At 40.9% G+C, this 21,182-nt stretch overlaps 2 protein-coding genes across 5 annotated transcripts in view; one reads left to right on the top strand and one right to left on the bottom strand.

The window, feature by feature from the left end:
• The window catches only part of tacc1 (transforming, acidic coiled-coil containing protein 1), a 46,774-nt gene extending 26,224 nt beyond the window's left edge, over positions 1–20,550 (bottom strand). Inside the window, exon 1 of one of the 2 annotated variants that reach the window (XM_084063173.1) lies at positions 20,431–20,550. Coding sequence is in view for 1 of the 2 variants with exons in the window: in XM_084063172.1 (XP_083919298.1) it covers positions 10,347–10,417 (71 nt within the window). In the remaining variant the exon portion in view is untranslated. Of the gene's footprint in view, positions 1–10,346; positions 10,614–20,430 lie in introns of those variants that run through there. The other variant, XM_084063172.1, reaches the window with a different exon arrangement.
• Positions 1,206–9,208, top strand: aggf1 (angiogenic factor with G patch and FHA domains 1). Of its 3 annotated transcripts, none has more exons than XM_084062558.1 (16): positions 1,206–1,260; positions 1,346–1,409; positions 2,203–2,400; positions 2,509–2,614; positions 2,743–2,924; positions 3,413–3,544; positions 3,715–3,900; positions 4,941–5,352; positions 5,786–5,894; positions 6,241–6,292; positions 6,450–6,551; positions 6,900–7,065; positions 7,307–7,395; positions 7,493–7,620; positions 7,753–7,852; positions 7,947–9,208. In XM_084062558.1, exons 3-16 carry the CDS (start codon positions 2,206–2,208, stop codon positions 8,184–8,186), a joined length of 2,199 nt encoding a protein of 732 aa, XP_083918684.1. In that variant the 5' UTR covers positions 1,206–1,260; positions 1,346–1,409; positions 2,203–2,205; the 3' UTR covers positions 8,187–9,208. The 3 variants fall into 3 exon arrangements, with proteins under 3 accessions (XP_083918684.1, XP_083918685.1, XP_083918683.1); XM_084062559.1 differs by having other exon boundaries at positions 1,212–1,236; XM_084062557.1 differs by having other exon boundaries at positions 1,214–1,409.
• Positions 20,551–21,182: the final 632 nt, after the last annotated feature.

Here is a 21,182-nt window from a genome sequence, read left to right as displayed (position 1 = left end):
TGACAATTTACACACTGTTGCAGCAAGGCATGGCTAATACGAAGTTTTGATAGCAATCAGTACCTATGATTTATATTAGATAATTTATTAGAGCATTAGGTTGCAAGTCAATACAGGAGCAGCAGAATGGCCAAGACAAATCAATGAGAGAACACTTGGACCTGCTGTGAAAGGAAAGGAAATCTAAAGAGATTTTCTTTTGTTGTCCAGAGAACAATTGGGTCAAATGGGAGAGGAGACACAAGTCAGGTAGATTAGGTTATTCAGTCAGGTTATTATTATTATTTATTACTATTATTTATAATGAATGTGTTAATCCTATTAAGAGGTGAATCAACCACAAGGTGGTCTTTATTGTTGCATCTTGTGTACAGGACAGTGTGTGTGTGTGTGTGTGTGTGTGTGTGTGTGTGTGTGTGTGTGTGTGTGTGTGTGTGTGTGTGTGTGTGTGTGTGTGTGTGTGTGTGTGTGTGTGTGTGTGTCCGCGTGCGTGCGTGCGTGTGTGCGTGCGTGCGAGAGAGAAAGAGAGAGCGAGAGAGCGAGAGAGCGAGAGACAGACACTGGGGCTACAGTATATCTCTGAATGACATGTTGGACGGTGGACCTTTAAAATGCCATTAAAACTACTTGCAATTAACATAAATACCATAATGGCAACAGCAAAATGAGATAAATGATGGTGGTAGACAGTCTTTAGAGCAGTGGTTCTCAACCTTTTCAGACCACAACCCTCCAAAATAATCACATTTGAACTGGGGACCCCCCACCCTGACAAGCACTTGGAATTGTGTGGGTCTCAGTTGAGGCATTACATTTAGTTTGACTCGGTTCCACAGATACATATTGTGAAAATAGCAGATCTACAAGCTCGGCAATTGTTTTTATTTTTTTGCCTCTTTCTTATATTATTTGACAATTTGGCCAATGTTTGACCAGCATTTTTTTTTCTTAAGTATTAAAGAGGTGTTAAAAGTCTTTAAATTGTCACTTCACTGTCATGTGGGGACCCCCCTGGGGGTCCCAAACCTTACAGTCTATGCCTCTATGGTCCCAACCCACAGGTTGAGAACCACTGTTTTAGAGAAGGTATCTGCTAGTCGGTAGCTGGCAGTGTTGCGCTGCAAATCGTTTAGCAAGCGTCATCAACAACAGAGGAAGAAGAAGAGGAAGGCCTGCTTCCTCTTCCGTAGTGACGTAACACTCCATAGCAAATGGCGGTCGCTCACACGGTGGACTGTAAACATTCCTACAGTGATAATTGTAACTGTCTCACTATCATCTAAACATGTTCTCGGATGTGTCGAGAATGCAGAGTGCTTACATGATGTTTATGTTCAACTTGCAGGTGGATTTTCCCGGGAGATTAACGCGCGCCGCACACTGCAGAGAGGAGAGAGAGTCAGACCTAGGTAAGAAGTGCTGTGATGCATTAGGTCTGTGCACAGCACACACACAGCCTGTAAGTCCAGTCCATTCATCACGGACTGCTGCTTTAAACAGCCTGCAGCAGTGATTCTCAATCTTTTTAATTGCAAGACCCCCCGGGCCCCGATGCAGGGGTCATCGCCATGCTGGCTTGTGGTGGACATTAGCTCTGGTCCACCATAACGTTAGTTTATTTGTTACTTTCGATCCGTTGCCCGCACACCCGCCTTAGCGCAGCCTCTCGTCTTTAGGAAAAATAATAATAATAATACACTTTCGCTACTCACTAAAACAAAGACAGTTTTAAGATGTTGAAAGCCTATTCTCCTTAGTGTGAACACTCGGAGCCCCCGACCTCACGTCTAAAATACACTTTTTGGCCAAAATGTAAAGTAATCGACCGGATGGAAAAAATGTTTTAGTCACTCCACTGCGCCCCCTACAGTCAATGGACGGTTATTGTATTTGTTTGGTGGTCTGGCATTTGTTTACGTCTGAATTTTCTTATATTATTTGACAATTTGACCAGTGTTTGACTAGTTTTTATAGTATAGTTTGTTGATTACTTATAATGCAGTAATGGTCTTTTTTCTTTTCCTTTAGTTTTTGGTATTACAATGCCTTACAATTCCTTAAATTGTCACTTCACTGTCATCTGGGTACCCCCCAAAAATCATATGGGGACCCCCCTGGGAGTCCAGACCCACAGGTTGAGAACCACTGCTTTACAATACTATGAATGTTCATTGAGGCTAATCCCAAAATTCCTTATCCAAGGCCATGGAGACCTGCGACGACGACGGAGACGAAAAGGGGTCAGAGCCTGAAGTGGCTGAGCTTCGACTCAAAGTAGAGTCGTTGAAACAGGAACTGGAGACCTGCCAAGCTGAACTGGTGAAGTTACAGAAACAACTGAACCAGTCTGAAAGACTGCAGAGGAGCACAGAGAGCTACAATGAGGACCTGAGGAAACAGGTCAAGTTCACCAAATGAAAGTGCATCTTATAATCAGTAATTGGGAATTATTCTGTCATGAAGTGACACTATGTATACTTGTCTTTTCTGCTTACGTATGCTCGGTAGGTTGATAAGCTGAGTGCAGAGATTCATGATCGGAAGAAGAAAGAAAAGGGCTTGAAAAGAGTTGATGGGGAAACTCAGACGGAGGAATACACCTGGACAGAAAGTGGTTTGTGGTCTTTCTCTGGCTAACATGCATTATTAGATTATTACAGTTACTTATCAGACTTTGCCTGTCTCCAGTAAAGAAAATAAAAAAGTGAAGCAGACCATCTGACATTGTTCTTTTTTTCACAGATTATTACAATTACTACTATGGAGGCTACCAGCAGAATGCTGAGGCTACAGATGCACCGAGCACAGAGGGACTGGATGCAGCTAATGATGCAGCTAAGGAGGCTGTAGAGGTTGCACCACCTGTTGATGTGGCCGTGGCCGTTTCTGCTCAACATGAAAATAACACTGCAGCTAAAACCGAGGTACGTACAGTATATCTGACCTGTATAAGTTTGGTATCATAGATGAGGTGAACAGATATTTTAATTTGATTTGAATCAAATTTCCACCACTACGAGTTAAATAGCTAAACAAGTTGATCAGTTAAATGTAATAGACTGGTTCAGCAGGGCTGTAACTCAGTTATCTATAAGTATCTATGCAATGTATTAATAAATAAAATGATGGTAACATAGGGTTATAAATTACAAAATGATGCTAAATGCTCATCACAATTTATCTGAATACAAATCAGACATCTTGAAATCTCTTAATGTTTACCCTGCAGTCAAAACCTTTTATTTATAATATGGAGCAAAGACAAGCATTCACACATTTTGATCAAGACATTTGTACATACATTTGTTTAAAACCGATTTCTTTCAACATTAAGTAAGATGGTGAAACTCGGGAAGAGTTAAATGTATTGGACTCGTTAACTAACTGTTAACTAACCCATGATCTCTCTCAGGAAACGGATGGAGGATCCATTGCTGACATGTTGAGAGCCACAGCTGAGGAGGCCATGACTCAGACTGGGTTCGTCTTTGATGAGACAACTGGGATGTACTATGACCACAGCACAAGCTTCTACTATGACTCGGTTAGTCTGCAGCATGCTTATATTTTCACAATGTAATATTTATTAATATATTTAGTTAACAGGAGAATCTTTGGATGTTTTAAATCTAGTTTGAATTTGTTAAGCGTTATTTCTGTGTCTTAAAGTAGGCCATTAACCAGGTTAAAAACAATTGACGCTTTCTTCCTCAGACCACAATGCTTTACTACGATAACAACACAGGCATTTACTACTACCATGATGCAGAGAGTGGGCGATACCATTTCCATTCCAGAATAGAGGTGCCTGCTGCAGAATCTTCTCAAGACAAGAGGACGACTGAAAAGAAAGCCAAAACATGTAAAAAAGGAAGCAAGAAAACCTACCAGGATGATAAGGTATGGTATTAAATAGTTTATATATCACTTAAAACCTAATTCATTTGATGTTCATGTTATGTATTTTATACCTGAAAATCTTGTGGTGAATGGCAGCTGGCTTTTGATCCATTTCTCCTTAAAGAGCAAGATCATCTCTCCTCTGGCTACTGTTATTGGTCTCAGTCTTCAAATACTCATTTTGATTACATTTATAGACTAAACTTAGCTGACTAAAATACTATTCCTCTGATCTACGTAGGTGCAAGAGATGACTAAATCATTGGCTAGTATGAAGATTTCCTCTTACTGGAATACTGCTTCTTACAGAGGTACCTTGTCACAGAATACAGAGCATATCGTTGCTGTCGTACAGAAACCTTGTATCTCCATATTTCAACTTTTTATATTTTTCGTGAATGAATACCCTACTTCGTCATACTACAGTCTCACACAAAAGTTGCAAAAATAGCCGATCTACAAGCTTACAACGCATCCGCGATACGTTCTGAGCTTGTAGATCTGCTATTTTTGCTCATTTTTAAATGTTAAAGTTAAAGTGGTTAAGTGTCTGTGGGTTTTATGAACATTTAACTTTTGAAAAGTACTAACAAGACCTTGTGACTAAATAATAACTTAATTGGATGACAGGTTCTTTTTTACATTCCCTGAAAAGTAACAGTCTAGACATACAAGGTTTCTGCCGGCGATATTGCATCACGTAAAACTACATAATAGATTCATTTCATTCACAACAACCCATTTGTGCCTCTATTATTCTTTTGTGTATGTAATACCCAGTTAGGTCTCAATACAGCACCCTACCATAGTTATTAAATGTTTCTTGGACACTTCAACTGAGGACAAACGGTTGTGTTTTAGATCAGTGTGGGAGTCATTGTTATGCTTCAAGTTTTTCTTTTGAGGGTCAGTTTAGAATTGTCTTTGAAAACTGAGACCTTTATGAGAATGCCATGCAAAAACAAACGGATCTACAAAGCCAGCCGCCATTCTTCCAGGGGAATTTTTTAGAGGTGTAAAAGTTGTCTGTCTGGTGACAGGACGCTGTAAAGATAGAGGAGGATGACATTGAATGGGTGGAACGGCAGTCGTCCAAGAAGACCACAGCATCGAGAAAACGGAGTCAGCGGTCCCCTAGTCCGGACTCGAACCCACGGAGAAAAGACACCTCCAAGTCTCGCGATGACAGCGAAAGGGGCTCTTCAAAGAGGAAGAAACAGAAGAACGGCTCGCGCTCTGATGACAAGGGCAAGTCAAAGAAGAAGAAGAAAAAGTCTAAATCTGATAAACACAAGAAGAAGAAGAAGACCGGCACACGCAGCGATGACTCCAGCGGGAACAGCGAACCGGAAGAGGGCGAGATCAGCACAGAGTCAGAAGGAGAATGGGCGTCCACGCCGTCGTGGTCGTCATCTGCCCCAGAGTCAGAGATGGAGAGTGAGAATATAGAAGGTGAGGGGGAATGAGGATCAACCGTTTTGTTCACGGGGTTGGGCTCAGTGAGGCTGTGTGTGTACACTACCACTGTTTATCTGACCAGATCACATAGGTTTGTGTTTGACGAGCTGATAATCAAATCCACTGTACACTACTAAGACAAACAGAGGCACTCCTTGATAGAGGTACTGCTAAGCTAATGGCACATTTCTACTGTGTTGTACGATCAAGAACAGCTTATTTTTATTTTTTTTCGGCGAGCGTTACAGTCATACAACGCAGTAGAAATCAGGTTGTAGTGGTGGAAAAGAAATTCTGCTATTATTATGCCCTCTTTACACAACAAAAGAATCAGTGCCATTGATGACAGCATGGTGTATTTTTTAAGAAGCCATTCAGCTTTCTATTGTCTGAAAACCTGACTCTCCTTTGTTCATCTTTATTGCAGTCAACGACATTTGGCCACCCTGCGTAAGAGTGACGGTAGTCCGGTCCCCAGTGCTTCAAGTGGGCACCCTCTTCATTATCACTGCTGACTCCCCAGCCACCATTGGCAGGTTAGAACTACTGTAATGTTCATGATTTTACATGGAAACACAAGGTCTGTTTTCAGTGGTAATGTACTGTCATTTGATGGACACATCCAAAAGCAGCCTACAGTCGCCAGATTGTGTGGTCACAGATTGGAGAGACAAATCTCTATCAGTGGGATTGTAGTAGTACCATAGTCTACGCACAGCTACTGCTAACTGTATAAGCCCTGTTTTTTGATAATAAAGACTAAATCTTTTATACATACTATTGACATTGGGAGTAATGCTTCACTCTGAACACAAGGGGGAGTTTATTGTCCAACAAATCATGATAATGGTTTGCTATTTGACATTCTATCTTTTGTTGCAGAGAGAAAGATATGGACCATGCAATCCGAATTGCAGAAATGGGAGTCAGCAAGGTATTCATCTACATTTGACTAATTTTACCATTTCCCTCCGAGCAGCAAAATGAGCCTTTCATTAACTACAGGGAATTCAAATGTGGATCTTTTGAAATGCTAATTGTACTGGCCAATTTCAGAGGAGAATCCTGTTCTTATTTTTCCACCTATGCAGTTCCATGCAGAAGTCTACTTTGACCAGGACCAGCAGGGCTATATGCTTGTCGACCAGGGCAGTCAGAATGGAACTGTAATCAATGGCAACCGAATCTTACAGGTCAGTAATCTTCATTGTTTTATTAGGGGTCAACCGATTGGCTGCCTGACAATGGCTGTTAGGACCAGTATGCTGGCCAATTATGAAATGCATCTGCTCCCTTTTGCATTTAATTTAGTTTAGCTGGGAACATGCACTTTGTAATTGAATGTAATTTCAGTTAAAATGATGTTTGAATTTTTTTACATAAGCATTTTCACATTTACTGTAATTAAATATTGGTACAAAATCAAATCCGTATCGGTCCTGAAACCCCCCACATCGGCCAACCCCTTGTTATTAAGCTTAAAACCAAAGAATGCTTGAGTTATGGAAGCATTTACCACCTTTTTTTGGACCTTGCTGCAGCCTAAAACCAAGTGTGAGCCCTGTGCTCTGACCCACGGCGATGAGGTGAAGATGGGAGAAACGGTGCTGTCCTTCCACATCCACTCTGGGACAGATACATGTGATGGCTGTGAGCCGGGTCAGGTGATGGCTCACCTCAGCAAACACAAGAAACACGAGATCGCGGGTGAGGGGTCTTCATGTGTTTCTTCATTCATGATTGATTATTAATCATGATTCTCTCCCTTCAAACCCGATAATGCTTTTGTCAATAGATGAGACCTGTCACAAGACAGACTAATACTGTCTGTTTGAGCTGCAGTGATTGTTTACCATGTCATGTTACCCACCCCGATTTGAGACAGGGGTTTGCGGAAAGCAAAGCAGCACAGCGGGAGGTTTTATTTTGTTCTCTGCTTTTTCCAAAGGCCCTGTTCTCTCCAGCCAAACTAAAGAGGAAAAGGAAGCACTGAGACAGAAGGAGCTTAAACAAATAAAAGCCAAATATGGCCTGCAGGTGAGCATTTTGCTGCCCCTGCAACCACATTATTTTCAACCTCTCTGCTCTTTCAGTAAACGAGTAATCTTGGCTGTCTTGTCTCTTTCGTAAACAGAGTAGCGAGTATGAGGAAGCCAAAGCACGACGGAACCCGAAGTACATAGACCGAGCAGAGTCGCGGCGGCAAACAGTGGGCAGTGAGGGCGTTTTCAAACGAGATGACGCTCCAGCTTCAGTTAACGTGTAAGTGGACAATTAACAGTTGGTTGGTAAATCAATAACAGAATGGAAATAATAAATGCAGTTGTTAATCAGACATATGGAGTAGATGTATTATTGGTGTATAATGTCCCATGATCCACTCTGTTCTAAAAGGGAGATCAGTGAAGTTAATAAAGGACGCAAGATGCTGGAGAAGATGGGCTGGAGAAAAGGAGAGGGTCTTGGCAAAGACGGAACTGGAATGAAAGCCCCGGTAAGAATTCATCAATCTAAAGTTTTACTGCCATCTGATGTAAGTGTTTTTTTAATATACAAACTAACCAGATTTTCTAATATTGATTTCCTAGATTGATTTGAAGATCAGGAAGTCGCAATCAGGCTTAGGAGCCGGTGTTGCACTTTCTGTGGACGAAGCTTCCCTGACCAGATCCAGAACCCAGAAGAACTGGGAGAAAGCCCGCGAGAGGTTTGCAGACTCCTGCCAGCCTGACACTGTGTCTAATAAATCTAAGACACAGAAGGACAAGTCACCCAGACTCTGGGTTATAGCAGATAAGAGTGAGGAGACCAACACACCGGGGGATTGAGACGGCCAAAGTTAAGAATGGCCCATATTGGAAAAAGTCTTATCTCATGATATTTTTGACCAAATACCTCTTTCAATAATGTGATGATATTTTGAGGTTGGCTATTTGTGCTTTCAGAAGATATCTACACACAAGAACATTTAGAGAAACAATCATTAGTAATGTGAATTACGCTCAACTGGTCTTACTTACTGTAATGCAGCCTTTAAGACTTAAACATTAATACAACATTAATCTATATTACAATATCACTATGAGCAAAATCCCAGGCAATATCCAATGTAATATCATATCAATCTTCTATCGATTAATCACCCTGCAGTGAATGTACATGTATGGTACACACAAGATCAGAGTTGGAAGATCAAGTAAGCTCCAGATTGCCCAACAGTTCTAAACAAAGTCAGTAACCATAGTAAATGTCGTAGTCCACAACAGCATCAGTTTCATGCATTTGGCATTTTGGAAGAAGCCTCCACCAACCATTTTCTTAAAGTGTGATCTGACAGATCCACTGGATTCTCAATCATTTGGGATTGTTCTGAATTGTATCCTGGTCCAAATGTTTAATAAGTTTGCCTAACCACAACTACCCATCTCTGGAGGCTGTTAACTGCAATTGTTTTATGTTTTTTCTAGTTTCTACTTTACTGTTAAGCCATGACAACCTAGCTTGACAGCAAAATGAAACTACAGTGCATACAAGGCTAGACATGTCTCTATAGTCTAGCCTACAGAGGGCAGAGCTGACTTTGACGAACAAAGGGCACATGAATGGCCCCGAGCAAATATTGACAGTGAGGATACATTTCTCACAGTGAGATCATAACTCTGAGAATATTGACAGTGAGGATACATTTCTCACAGTGAGATCATAACTCTGAGGAAACAACCATGCTTCTATTTTGACAGCCCCATTAGTGAACGTTAGTTTATGCAGATCATGTTCAACCAATCATATTTGCTTTGTGTACGCCTAAATGTTTTATCTTGTTGCACATAATTAAATATTTACTGTTCGTTTTAAGTGGCTTCTGATTCATTGAGCAATTATATAAGACCAGATGCTTTTCTACTATGGAATGTTTAAGTACAATGTTCATTCACACAAGTGTTCATGGATAAACACAAGACCAGTCAAATGCTGGTCCTGAGCCTTATCGCAGAGTTCGTTTCGAGGGTGTGAATATTTGCATGTGTGTGCAAGTGTACACTTGAACAGAGGTCATTAATTCACACTCCGATCAGAAAGTGAAAGCAAATGCAACCAAACACCACCACAATGTTGGAATCCAATGCATTCTACTATAGCCTGCTTTGCAGGTGCTGTCAAAACACCATCAGCCCATGTAAAACGCTTCATATCATAGAATGATAGGATTCCGATTCAAATGGTCAAAGTCAGCCTTTAAAAGGAGGAGTTCACCAAAAAAATGACTTATTTTCTATCAATTGCACACCCTATGAAGCCTTGAATCCATGGATTATTTTTAGTTGTCGCATTCCTAAGCTAATAATTTACCGTCTCCTACCGGCTAATCCGGGAGGAGACACAAAGTAGATTATTTGTGTCTCCTACCGGAAATACACACGGTCATCAAATTATTGTTTTAGGAATGCCACAAAAATAAATCCATGAAATCAAGGCTTCATGGGGTGTGTAATTGATAGAAAATAAGTAATTTTTTGGGTGAACTCCTCCTTTAACACCAAGTCACCGTTTAGCACAATATGGAGATGATGTGGTGGGTGTAAATACTCTATTTGCTATCATCAATCTATAAATTCACGGAACCTCTGCCTGACTGTCCCCCTCCATATCTCGAGAACAAATCTGTCTGTCTGGGTCCCTTTTATGTCCGTATATGGAGATCCCTGTCGTCATCAATATGACATACTTCTGACATCATAGACAGGCCCCCATGTACTATGATGAGGGGTACTGCACTAAGTATGACAGTGGGTACAACGGCTATTGCATAACAGAAGGTAGTGTGTCTTAATTTAAACAAATTATACCACTTTTGGAAATAAAGTGTTACAACAACTTTCATCTGGTATACGTTTCAGGTTGGAGCACCACGACTTTTACTGCATCACACATTGAATCCAATTTTTAAATCTGTGGTAAAATTCAGAGATTGTAAACAAGTGACTCACATGCTACTTTTGGAGTGGCGTGCTTTCGTTGACCCATTGGTCTTCTTCTGCTGACTAGAAGAGCCTCCCATTGCGACTTTTCTCGTTCTGCCCCACGATTTAAGTCCTGTTTCTTTCAGTGTGTCAACAGCATACACACACGCCAATGTGTTTTGTCCTCTAGCTAGTAAGCATACCGTCCTGTGCGTGTCTGAGACTGTTCAACTGCTGCTGCAGAGTTCTTACAATCTATCAGCCGATCCATGCTGCCTTTTTCTCCCTCCCACCTCACTGCTGTCTTCCTCCAGTCTCCTCCTCCATTACCTCACTGGAGGTAAACAGTGTACTGTACGGTTATAAACTTGGGCGGGACGGTTGTGCGTTTGTCGCTGTCTTGGTGCACGAGGGTATTTGTGACGTGTGCATGTTTGTTCTGAGGTTAAAGTCCCCGTCTTAAATGTTGTACACTGAGTCAGGCTGAGAGTCATGAGATGAAACGGGGTTTCTTCAAGCTTCACTGAAGAGAGTGAGATACTGTAGTAAGGCCCTGGCGTCAGGCACTGGCAGATCTGGCTTGACCAGTTCCTGGAGCTATAGTGCTGTGAGATTCATTAGAACACCAGCTTACTGTTCTGTCAACAGTCCAGTCAAAACAAATATTGCCGTGGTCCTTTTTGAGCTACCTTAAGCTGCTTGGGCAAAACAAGGCATAAATTGTCTTTGCTTCTAATAATAATCAGTATCGATAAAACAAGGTGTGGTCACAGAATCACAGTATGTATGTTACACTAACCAAAATGCTTATACAAAAAAAGAATGTAGTTAATTTCTTGCCAAACTCTGCATCAAATTCAACCAAACTACATGGCAGTAGCTTGAACTGAGCAACACGACCTGAACCAGAACAGAGCACGAATGCAGATTTGCCTTGCAGTAGTACACCTCTCTTAAACTCATCTCTTTTTACACTACAGTTTACAGAAGAGACAAAAAATCTCACAGACAAGTGTAAACGAGTTCTGTTGAAACTAGCTGAGGACAGAGATGGCTCAAGCTAGAAAATTAATTAAAAATAATAAATAATAGAAAATTAATCTACCAGAAATAATCCTCTTTCCACCCAATGAATAAGCATATAAACTTAGCTCTGTTCGATGTTAAAATCAAACAAATACTTTTTAATGAGTGATCTTGTAGTTGTAGTTAATCATAATCTTGATTTTATGCACTTAAATGTGGTTAGATATCAATAGCATTGTGACACTTATCAAGGTATGTCCACCAGAATACAGCTTATATCAGTCAGTATTAAGACGGGAACAAATAGGAGGTGGAATTGCCACTATCTATTCAGAAAAGTTTAACTGTACAAAGCTTGAGCTGGGAAAGTTCTCAAGTCCTTTTATGTTGCCCTTGTGCTTAATAGCTGCATACAATTGACTAGGGACGCCTCAAGAGCTGGTTTGACCTCTCGCAATATTCCAAACTGGTTATGAACATACATTATTACAGGAAGTAAATGTTTCATTCGTCTTGGGGAACATGTGTCATGGGCCTTCCATTACAATGAAACATCAAACATCAAAAAGCACAGAGAGAATAGATTACCGGTACATGAAAACATTGGGACCTTTCTGTATTGGCTTGCGATCACTGAGCCTCCTCCATGTTTCACGACAGACATGGCGTTTTCTTTGGAAGCTTCATTTTGTCTTATGTAAACAGAGTAGAAGAATAAAGAATCAATATGGTTTATTTGTTACTACTAATACAGGTACAAGCAGCAAAATTAAAGTGTGTGAGGTCCGCACAATTCATGTGATTTACCAAAAAGCGCAAATTCCAGTCTGGCTACATTTTAGAGGGGTCATCCTGGCTCTTCTACCATGGATCCCATTTTCATTCAGACTTTCTTTCTCCTTTTAAACTGGCTGCATGAGTGATTATGAGATTGAAAACACTTGCGATATTAATTAAAACAAATGTTTCATACAACTAAAGGGTACCAATATATACATACTGTATATATATATATTTTATTTTGCATGGCAGGAGGGGGGGTGACATGCAGTCAAGTCACTCAGGTCCTCTTAAGCCCACTTTTCATACTTGTACATGACGCGCTGTGAGCTTGTCGATGTGCTATTATCAGCGCATGACACCGCCCTACGACAGACCATGAATTAAGCATCACTAAAGTGAGACACCAGGGTGCATGTACCGTTTCTCAGTCAATTAGGGTGACATTCCAGTGTAGTGTGAGAATATTCAAGGCAGCTACATTGGGTAGTTCATAGTCTTGTTTAAAGCTTACCAAACCTTAGGTCTATTCTAATAATACTTTGTTGGCAAGTGACACAATCTTCAAATTAGGCTTTATAAGTCACTACTGTAATTAAATAAATTAAAATGCAACATATTAAGTGAGAGCTACTATTGCTGACCTGGGAACATTTTAACTACCAACTATGCTGATATGTACACCTTCTCTCAAGCCCTCAGGGGTCAACTGGACACAGGCAGGGCTGACAAGACTCCTGGATCCTGTTTATTTTACCTCTGGGGCGGAATCTGCCAATGCTTTGTCAATGCAAATGCGTGGATTCATGGTCTTGCGCATTTTTTACAACAATCCACGCATTTGCATTGATTAAGCATTGTCAGATTCGGCCCCATAGGTAAAATAAAAGTGCGGTGTGGCCGTGCCGTGCCCTAACTGCATTTTCTTAATCCTTGAAGTGTGTTTTTTAAGATTCTGCCATGTACTTAATTTTTTTTTAACCCTATGTTAACACTTACCCTACCCAAACCCAAAAAGGGAAACATAGCAAATATTTGGGAATATATAACATACAAATGAATACAATTTCCATACAATTTGGACTCAATGAATTCATTAAAATTGGTATTATTAAGATTCAAGCATATCTTGACACTATTTTAGGGCAAAAAGTGAAAAAAAAACAGAGCTAAAAAAGGTCAGATTACATCGATGTATGCGTCAGTTTAAGAGCAGGTTAGGCTTAAAGGGCAAGAACACTTTGGTAGAGTTTTGGGTTGTGTGGTTTTACCATGATGTAACTCCAAAGGTGGACAAGAAAAAAATAAAATTGCTCCATTGATTAGAAATTGATCATTCTAAATATGCTTCTCGTTGACTTACATTATACGGAGAAACAGCTCTCAAAATCACTCTTTTAGCAAACGAACGTAAACAAAGTTGACTCAGACAATATAGACTAGAGTATCACCAAACCCAGTACTGTTTTTTTTAAATAAAAATGTTAACTTCCTGTTGATTTCGACATTTTCATTAGGAAGAAAACCCAGATCATGGCAAGGTAACTACACAACCCAAACCTCTACTAAAGTGGTCTTGCCCTTTAAAACTTTCCTTCCATTTAGGGAACAACAGCACCATCATCATCCATAGTCTCTAATGTCATCATAGCCAGTGCACGTTTGATTACCTCAATAACAAATGACATGACCTGCCTGGTGAAACTCTTTTTAACGTGTAGTGTGGTGAAGTAAATATGTACATTTTATTTGTATATAACACTTCTCACAGAGAGAACTCACAGTACTATATCAAGTGCTATACAACAGAAATAAAAACACATCATGAAACATTCAAATGATTAAAAACACACAAAAAAATCTAAGACATTCCACAAGTGGTTCTTCAAAATTTCCACAGAGGCTGCACCTCTCAAGACCTGTGGAGGGGCATTCCATACCTTTTGTTTTTGACCTTTTTTCGTCTGCTGCCCACAGAGGAGCTCGGAGGGGGGAGCAGTTAGAGGTTAAGTGTCTTGCTCTGGGCCATTTTGACACTTAAGCACTATTTTAGAAAATGAAAATAGAAGATCTACAAGCTCACAACGCATCACAGTGAGCTTGTTGAGCTGCTATCTTCACTATTATTTATATTGTATTTACATTTCTGGAAAAAACATGTATTGGAAAGTGTCTACATTTAAATACAGCATGCTTTGATATTAAAAAGAAGATTTACTTTTGAATACTTTCATTTGTAGTTGAGTAATGTTTCACCAGGAGTATATCATTTGACTCTAGTACTGGGGTTGAGTACTTTGATCCACCACTGCTGCCAGTAGAGCCTCATTTTGAAGCATATAGTGATGTCCAATTGTCCAGGACCCTTCACTGACCTGCTACAACAATATTCTGTGACCAGCAGGACCCTAAGGCCATAGTTGAATGGTTAGAGAGCCCGCCTGGGAAGCCTAAGGTTCGAAGTGTCCCTGAGCAAGACACTTATCCCTAACTGCTCCCCCCTCCGCATTCCCCCACAAGATGAAGAAAGGTAAAAAAATAAAAACCTTCCACATGTCTTGAGAGCTGTAACGAAAAAAGGTCAACCTCTGTGGATTTTTTAAAGAACCACTTACAAACATTACTGTTTAAACAAGCATTTGTGGAATGTCTTAGATATTTAGTTTTTTTGTTGTTTTTAAGCTGGAGGAGGCGGAGGAGGAGTTCCCCCGCGGGACGAAAAAAGGTCAAAAACAAAAAGGAATGAAATGCCCTTCCACAGGTCTTGAGAGATGCAGCCTCTGTGGACATTTTTAAGAACAACTTGTGGAATGTCTTAGATTTGTTTGTGTGTGTTTTTGTTGTTTTTAATCATTTGAATGTTTCATGCTGTGTTTTTATTTCTGTTGTATGTAAAGCACTTTGTGAGTTCTCTCTGTGAGAAGTGTTATATACTGTACAAATATAATGTACATACTTACTTCACCACACCACACGTTCATAAGAGTTGTTGAACATGTTTCACCCGGCAGGTCACGTCCTTTGTTAAAGGAGAATTCCAGTCATTTTAGATGTTTGCTTTGATGTGTCGCTAATCACTCACCAACATACAAAGGGCCGTTGAATTTTTCCAGAGAAGCCCCTGTTGTCCATTGTGGAGACCCCTTCCCCTGGCATAATGGAGTAATGTGTATAAACGAAAATCGCCTATTTTAGCAGCTCCAAAGTTTTTTTCCCCCACTAATCCTCATTATGCAGTGTACTGACACTCAAACATGCACTGAATGTCCCTTATGAGCTGCCGTTCATGCAGAACGACGTGAAGCTAGTCCTCGGTGTTGCCAGATTCTGTGAGAGAAACAAGCAACCAGCTCCATGTCGTTCTGCATGAACGGCAGCTCATAAGGGATATTCAGTGCATGCATGTTTGAGTGTCAGTACGCTGCATAATGAGGATTAGTGGGAAAAAAACGAGCTTTGGAGCTGCTAAAATAGGTTATTTTCGTTTATACACATTACTCCATTATGCCAGTGGAAGGGGTCTCCACAATGGACAACAGGGGCTTCTCTGGAAAAATTCAACGGCCCTTTGTATGTTGGTGAGTCAAATCACATCAAAGCAAACATCTAAAATGACTGGAATTCTCCTTTAATGAGGAAATCAAATGTGACACTGCTCTGGCTATGACGACAATAGACTCAGACTATGGATGATGATGGTGCTGTTGTTCCCCTATGGAAGGAACGTTTTAAGCCTAGCCTGCTCTTAAACTAACAGTGTCTGCCTCCTGGACCAAACCTCGAAGATGGTTCCAACAGGAGAGGAGCCTGATAGTTGAAAGTTCTCTCTAGGTCGGGATTCTAGGAGCCACAAAGTAAGCCTTCATACACACCAATATATAGTAACATATATATATATATATATATATATATATATATATATATATATATATATATATATATATATATATATATATATATATATATATATATATATTCTCCTGGATCTCCTGGATTCTGACAGTCCAATGTTGGCAGCCCTGGACACAGGTCATTGTCATACTTTATACTACATATCTCAAGTCTACACTGAACAAAGCTGTATGCTATAACTTCACAGGAGACAAAGAGGTGAACACCCTATTACAATCAAGTCTTCTGATAACAGAGGAATGTTTTCTAAAATAAGTGTGAGACAATGTATTAAGGAGTATAGTACTGTAACTGCCAGTTAACAGTTACAGATCAGTTAGGCTACATAGTTTACATACTTGCATGCTTAGTTTCATAAGGCTAAGCAATGACTGTTGCATTGCCCTGCCTTTCATTCAAGTAATGCACAAAAACGTTTAAAACTCAAAGTGAAATATAAGCCTACTACTGTGTGTGAACCTAATGATGTAAAACTAGAAAAAGTGCTCCTCGGAGCACAGGTCTCCGCCAGGTCAGGTAGGTTATTGTGGCCTCCTGGTGGCGCTATAATAGGCCAATGTGAAAAGGGTGGCATTTCTTCTTAGGCCTTTCAATGGGACACTGCATTCATGATTTGAGGCATTTTGTTCCAAAAATGTGTTTTGCTAAATTAGACCTGCTTGTGGCGCTATAAAGGCCAATGTGAATGTGAAAAGGGGGGCATTTCTTCCTAGGCCTAGTGGGAATCTGCATGCAAACTTTCACGGAAATTGCACATTGCATTCATGTTTTGAGGCATTTTGTTTAAAACTGACCAATCCTGCAAACTTTGGAAGCCACTGTAAGCCAAATAGGATGGAATATGAAACATCGGACAGATCCATCAGAATCACATGACTATGGAGATGCAGTGTACCAATTTGCGTGTTTTTTGGACAGAATCTGAAGGAATAATCTCCAAAAATGTATTTTACATAAGTCGGCCTCCTGGTGGCGCTGTAAAAAGCAGATGTGAAAAATGCAGTCCAATGTTTTTCCTTGGCCTCTAGGGAGTGTGCGTGCAAAGTTTCACGCAGATCGGTGCAGTTATAGTTAAAAATGCAAATCGGCCAGTTATAGCGCCACCATGAGGCTGATTTGAAAATGTTCAAGTGGCATTTCTTCCTCGGCCTAGTGGGAATGTGTGTGTGCAATTTTATGGAAATGGCAAGCTGCGTTCATGATTGAAGGCAGTTTGTTCAAAACGGACCAATCCTGCAAACTTTGGAAGCCAACCTTAGCCAATGAGGATGCAATATGGGAAATCGGACAGATCCAGGTTGATCACATGACTATAGAGATACTGTGTACCGATTTGCATGACGTTTGGTTAAAAGCTGTAGGTGTAATGGGAAAAATGGGTTTTGCACAAATCGGCCTCCTGGTGGCGCTATAACAGGCCCATGTGAAAAATGTGGGCCAGAGGTTCTGAATTGGCATCCAGGGAGTGGGTGTGCACAGTTTCGCAGCGACCGGGCCAACGGTGCCGGAGATTAGCTGGTAACACACAGACAGGACACACGGACGGACGGACGGACGGAAGGACGGACGGAGGGTAAAACATACTCTCTCGCCATGCCTTTCGGCCTGGCGGAGACAATGATTAACTAGGCATAACACAGGCAAGTACAATGAAATACATCTATTGTGTTTTAAGTTTTAAGATAAGTGGCTGCCTAGATGCAGGTGTAACCAGACAGGTGGGGTAAATTAGGGAAAGCCTGACATCTTCTGGTAGACCTTTTTTTGAGCAGGACTAAGTATGTTTCAGGATGAAGCCACTGAGTCAGTCATCTCCATGGTAGTCTCGCGTCACCAGACAACTATTCCACAATCTCTGAATGCTAAAATAGAGTCTGGGACTACACTTCCCGAAAGCTGTGTAACGGAAGTTGTTCAGACCGGAAAGACATTCGACCAATCACGACGCGGTGCCCGCGGACCTGTAGTCCTAGTGGAAACAGAACCGAGGCGGAAGCATAGTCATAGGAGCGGTAGATTCATGTTATTTGTGCGAGGATTGTTTATCACAGAAAACTGAGAAAGGTATCATGGAATTAATGCCGAAAAAAATGTGAAAGAAGACACTAGTAGACATAAACGATGTTTATGAGATTCGTTGATTCCAGTCGGACTCTGCACAATGCTGAAACGGACGTGGGTAGGGGAGGGGCATCCGCTTTCCACTTACACATGATCAGAGCTTCCGAGTCCCAGACTGTATGTCGGAAACATTTGTAAATTGTGGGAGGCAACAGTCTGGTGACGCGAGACTATCTCCATGGCATCATTTCCTATGGCTTTCCATTATGGTCATAGGCAGGGTGAACCAGCAAGCATCACATCCTGGAGACTATAATTTGGAAAGTTAACTATATATCTGTCATACAATTCTGACAGAATAATTCTAAAAGCAAATAACAGAAAAAACATGATAAGTTTGCCCTTTCATTTTAAATACTATAAATCACACATTAGTTTCGCTTGTCTACTGAGTGCTCAAAATAGTACAGCAGACCCTGGGCTACTCTCAGTCTCATGCTACCCCCATCAGCCAATCCATTTATGATGTACAAATCAATGTGTGTAATTGTCATACCACCAGGTCATTCTAATTGATAGTTTTTGTCTATACAGGCCAGAGTCACATCAATATTCTTTGTTCAGGCACCACTGTATTCTGAATGCAATCTTGATAAAAGAAAACTACATTGAATGAACACACAGTCCACCACACCCGACAGAAATGAAGCAGTCTGCGTTTCCATTGTACACTTTACCCTCTCTTTGTTTTATTTTGATGGTGTCAACATTAACAGACTAGACAATCACTCTTCACAATGGGCTTCACATTTGCCAGAACACATCTGACTGCTGCACTGTATTTCCAGCCTCAATTAGGTGACTCAACTTCTCCCATCAATTCCACATCGGCTCGCCCATCAAAACCAGTAACGTAAACCCTCCTCTACTGAACAAAACTCTCAAACTGAAAACAGAAGTTGTTAATCTACTTCAAAATGGGACTGTAATCTCTAGATAGATATAAGTCAAAGGATGTCCCTGTGTATTATAGCCTAACAATAACACCACGTAAGGGGAAGAGAGGTCAGGAAGTCAGGTTAAACACTACAAAAAGGAAGTCTACCCCTAATTTCTCAGTTCTGCTCGGCTGAGAGGAAATGCTCTCCATTCCAGCCACATTCCAGACAGTGCAAATCAGCTTTTTAAGATTAAAGATCCTCTTGAAACATCCATGCCTAGTGGGTAAACAAGTACATGTATGCCATGTCAGCCGGCTCAGCACCCATAACCCATCCAGACACAAATTCCAGTGCCGCAAGCTGAATGGAGATACACATTCCAAAGAACTGTGGCTTCCTCTCTCTGCTATAGTGACTCTCCGAGAACCACGGCTGAACCTTTCCACTGCGTCCGTTCCTTGCTTGGCAGAACCCGGGTCTTTTAGGGTGTGTCTCACGCTGACCTCATCTTCCTCCCATTTAAGCTGCAGAAACCTCAGAAGCACCAGTCTCACATGATGCAACCTCCATGCAAGTTGTCCACAATTACCAGCAGGTTATGGGGAAAAGGAAACCTTTACCCCATGTTTACTACATCAACAGTAGGCTACCACTACTGGAGCCAATGCACACTTGGTCCTTTCAGCTGAAGCATCAGCCTGTAAAAGCGCTGAGTATGTGCGTGTGAGCGTGCAAACTAGTATCCTGTTTATACAGCCAGCCTTGCCACCAGCAGTGGATGAACTTTGAAACTGTGCTCCGAGACTGGGACATGATAGGAAGAATTGTGAGTGGAATTTGTTGTAAAATACAAACTACCGGTACTTCAAAACATCCTTTACTTAAGTAGGTCTACACCTCATATCTTTGTTTCTGATTTCACCAAATAAGGTAGAGAATACAGGAAAATTGTGGCCAATAAAATGAGACAACTGAACAACAAGCCATGCATTACAATGAATGAATGGAATTCCGACTATTGCATGTGTTTTAGTACAGTTATAGGGAGTCTTGCCTCCTGAAAGCTTTCATAAACACTGTACTTTGGACCTGTTGGTTTCACTTGGGATAAAACATGGTTAAACGAACATGTTCAGGCTCTAAACAAAGCTGCCATATGGAAGCAGGAGTTTAGGTTAAAACCAGTCACAGCTATTTAAACCCCATAGGTCACCTGATATCCACATTTCCTCTGACTTGAGGAACCACAGAGCCACTGTTTAAGTTCTTCAACTCACTACTCCGGTTATGCAACAAACAGGCTTATGAGCTATGAAGATTGTAGACATAACGGTACACCTGATTAATAGTAAGATGTCACACTTTGAACTTAAGAGTGTAAAATATGATACCTTGACAAATCAGGAACGAAGATGATGATCTGCTGTCAGTCAGTTATCCAGATAGAAAGTTACAGTCCTATGTCTGTATTCCAGTTGCCTGTAGGAGTAGAACATGTGGAGAGAATGTTTGGGCTGCAGTCGCTTTGTGAAAGAGAAGACTTGTCCTTCGTTCGTGTGTGTGTGTGTGTGTGTGTGTGTGTGTGTGTATTCCATCATGCCGCTGGATGGGAAATGGCTGGGAAAGCAACTTTCTGGGCAACATGCCAAGAGTGGATTGTATCTTAAAGACACAGAGTTGCTTTACAATGCAACACGTGCTATAGCCTACAACATAACGTGGGTTTAAAAAGGAGTAAAAAAAACACTTTTTAAAATAAAATGAGGGGAAATAGTTTTTCATTACAAAAAAAATGCTCATGTGTTAAAAGACTTAAAAGCGGACATTCCAAGGTTTCCAGGATAATTATGGAGTTAACTAGCCATCTAGAATGGATCAGATACAGGCTATATGTAGGATATTCCATAACACATAACGCATGTGTTTTCGTGGGGGGGGGGGACATATTAATTAGCACTCCTAGTACTCACCCAATAATGAATTGTGACTTATTGGGGTCAGGTCAGCTACTATTCCATTTGAAAGTTGTGCCAGAAAACGTGTATTAGTGAAGTACCTCAACGTTTCCTTTTCCACAAGATTCACACTAACAGTATCTCTGTGCGAGACGGGAGGTGGCTTTGATTCATACAAAGCCTGTTGA

The sequence above is a fragment of the Gymnoscopelus microlampas genome (genome assembly GCF_963454915.1).
Source record: "Gymnoscopelus microlampas genome assembly, chromosome: 7".
Taxonomy (NCBI): domain Eukaryota; kingdom Metazoa; phylum Chordata; class Actinopteri; order Myctophiformes; family Myctophidae; genus Gymnoscopelus; species Gymnoscopelus microlampas.
This window is presented reverse-complemented; position numbering and strand designations above follow the sequence as displayed.

Coding starts and splice junctions, on each gene's coding strand:
- aggf1 (XM_084062558.1), top strand. CDS start 2,206: ATGGAGACCTGCGACGACGACGGAGACGAAAAGGGGTCAGAGCCTGAA. Junction 3,901..4,940: donor AAACCTACCAGGATGATAAG/GTATGGTATTAA, acceptor GTCTGGTGACAG/GACGCTGTAAAGATAGAGGA. Junction 6,293..6,449: donor CAGAAATGGGAGTCAGCAAG/GTATTCATCTAC, acceptor CCACCTATGCAG/TTCCATGCAGAAGTCTACTT.